This window comes from Gavialis gangeticus, unplaced genomic scaffold (genome assembly GCF_001723915.1).
Source record: "Gavialis gangeticus isolate Ggan-Ray unplaced genomic scaffold, GavGan_comp1, whole genome shotgun sequence".
Classification (NCBI taxonomy): Eukaryota; Metazoa; Chordata; order Crocodylia; family Gavialidae; genus Gavialis; species Gavialis gangeticus.
The window spans coordinates 158,886,198-158,888,831 of NW_017728992.1; the positions used below are offsets into that span (position 1 = coordinate 158,886,198).

The 2,634-nt window shown below is 36.8% G+C and overlaps 1 protein-coding gene across 1 annotated transcript in view; it reads right to left on the bottom strand.

Annotated features, from left to right (window-relative positions):
- Window positions 1-712: 712 nt before the first annotated feature.
- Window positions 713-2,634, bottom strand: part of RPL30 (ribosomal protein L30) — a 4,276-nt gene continuing 2,354 nt past the window's right edge. Inside the window, exons 4-5 of the mRNA XM_019527979.1 lie at window positions 2,334-2,464; window positions 713-821 (exon numbers count right to left, since the gene is read on the bottom strand). Coding sequence (XP_019383524.1) covers window positions 772-821; window positions 2,334-2,464 — 181 coding nt within the window. The 3' untranslated portion in view covers window positions 713-771. The remainder of the gene's footprint in view (window positions 822-2,333; window positions 2,465-2,634) is intronic.

Below are 2,634 nucleotides of genomic sequence, written 5' to 3' on the forward strand. Positions count from 1 at the left end.
AAATTCAAGCCTATTATACAAAATGTGTCTAGTCTACAAGTGAAGAAAATATGATTGGGGAGCCACATATTATAATACACACACAAGCAGCACAGGCTTAAATGCACACACACACGCACACTCACTAGCAGAGTACAAATTCTAGAGACTTCTAATAGTAGCATTAGTTACAATGTGGGCTTCCTCATAGGGCACAGCACGGCACAGATGAAGATTCCCAACAAATATTCAAAGACCTCAAGTTCCATATGTCAATTTCAAGTTTAAGCGCTCTCATTTTTAGAGGGGTAAACAGTAATTTCTAGAAGTTGCTTTCAAGTACCTGAAGATCTTTGGTGTAGTCATTATAAAAGATCTATGTCTAGATCATGCTATGCAAGTTCTCCATGTGTTATTTTCAGAACAATTTTCTACTCCAAGAGAACTTACTGCTATAAAGAGTTTTCCTGCCTCATGGTCTTATTTTGGTTTCCTACAGACTTATCCAAGCCTGTTAACTGTGTACTTTAATGAAGTTTTAAAACTTATGGGTTTTTTTAAGCTTTCTTACCCCAAGCTATTCTTATTCTACTCCCTCAACCCTGCCCATGGAGCCCAAAGCTATTTATGAAAGCTTTTGAATAATATTTTCCAAAGGACAAAAAAAGTGATCAGCTTGGCAATGAGTCTATTGCACATTAACTTCCCAAAACCAACATAACACTATACAGACTTTTTTAAAACAAGTTTGTAACCAGTTTTATTATAGAAAGACAGATAGCATTACATCATTTACTTCTCACTGGTCTGCTCTGGCATGCTTCTAATGATATCAGAATCACCTGTAAAACAAAAGGTCCATATTCAGATAGGACTACCACAAGACCCATTTTCCAATGACAATTATATAAGTTACTTCAACACTGGCTTCCAGATTTATGTTTGTAACTGCACAGAAGCTAACACTTTATTTTTCTAAATTTGCTATAAGTTCTGAAAAAAGCTCTCTTATCAAAACGTAGTTCATTCATTCCAGTTCCTATAGAACAGTATGATTTCAAGTTATACTGAAGTACAGTATTTACAAGGAAAGCAATCAAGACAAGTGTTAAATGTCAAAAGATATTTACGAAAAATGTAGTATTTTGTTCAACATACTGTTCCCTCCCCCACAAAAAAAAAAAGAGAAAGAAAGCAATTATATACATGTCACTAGCATCACCAAAACCAGAACTAGAAGCAAAAACTAGTCCTGGGGCAAACTGCAGTTTTAATATAGCGAATGTCTAGCCTGCCCAGATCACTGAACTATCAGGACAGCGAGAATATTCGCAGTAACTTTAACAGCAACTCTGTTGTACATTTTTTTTTAAACAGGTGCAACAGCTATAATATAGATTTAAAGCATGAACACTTAACATGACCCTATATGACAAGTCAAAGTTGAAGCATTCTTTAAAACAAAAAACAACAAACCAAAACACACCTGTTTGATCCACAGCATTTTAAAGATACATTTTTTTTTTGTAAGTGAAAATTTAGATTGATGAAGAGAATTTGGTAAAGGGAAATAAGACACAGTAAAACCAATCAAGAGACTGACCAAAAAAGTACCAGAACAGGACTCCTTAATAATTAACCATACTTAGGGGAAAACCAGGCACAATAAAATTGTCTTGAGGTGACCATCTGGAGTTTTTGGTTCCAAAGAAAATACTGCCAGTCACTTCTTATTTAACTTTATTTGCTAATAACTTAAAAATAAGGTAAGTTTAGCAAAAAAAGCCAAATTTACAATCTTACTTTCAAACTAATGTCCATATTTGTTTATTGCACATGTTTACATGTTGCCCTACAGCAATAGTGACATGCTATGGTGACAGCGATCACGTGGTCCACACATGATCACCAGCTACGCTGCTATAGTGGCGCCCTCTTCCAGTATAGTGCGCTACCAGTGATATAGCAGCGAAATTTAATTGTTCACCCCACACACAGCACAGCAAGAGGAAGTACTAAAGCACAGCAACATGTAGACATGCCCTCTGTTTAAAATGCATACTCCCAAGAATTAACTATTTATGCCACTTTTAGAAAAGTGATTTTGAAAACAAATCTAGTCTTAGTTCTGGTACAAGCTGCAGAGGTCAAACAAGCCTGGTACAGAAAGGATGCTGTATAAGTGAGAGGATTTTAAGAATACATCAAAAGGTCATGGCTCAGATAACCGGTTCCTAGTTTTAGATAGAGTGACAAGCAACTAAGCATGTGCTGGGGACACAAGCAGAACACAGGCAGAAATTAAAATGCAGACCTAGGGGTAGCTTTATTACAGCACACCAATATACACATACCTGGGTCAATGATAGCCAATGTGCACACTCTGTAGTACTTCCCGCAGGCTGTACCCAATTCAATGTTGTTGCCACTATAGTGGTGCACGCCGGTCTTTGCCAACATAGCATAGTACTCAATCTCTGATTTTCTGAAAGTCAAAAGTTAGGCATTAGAAAATGAGGATTCATCTGGAGTGAGGGAGGACATGAAGTAGGTCACCAGTTTTAACCTGAAGGCAGCTGAAGTTAGAGACATTCACAAACAGTAATTTTCAAGTAAGTCTAGAAGCTGTAAAGTATCTTTTTTCACTGGGGGGGG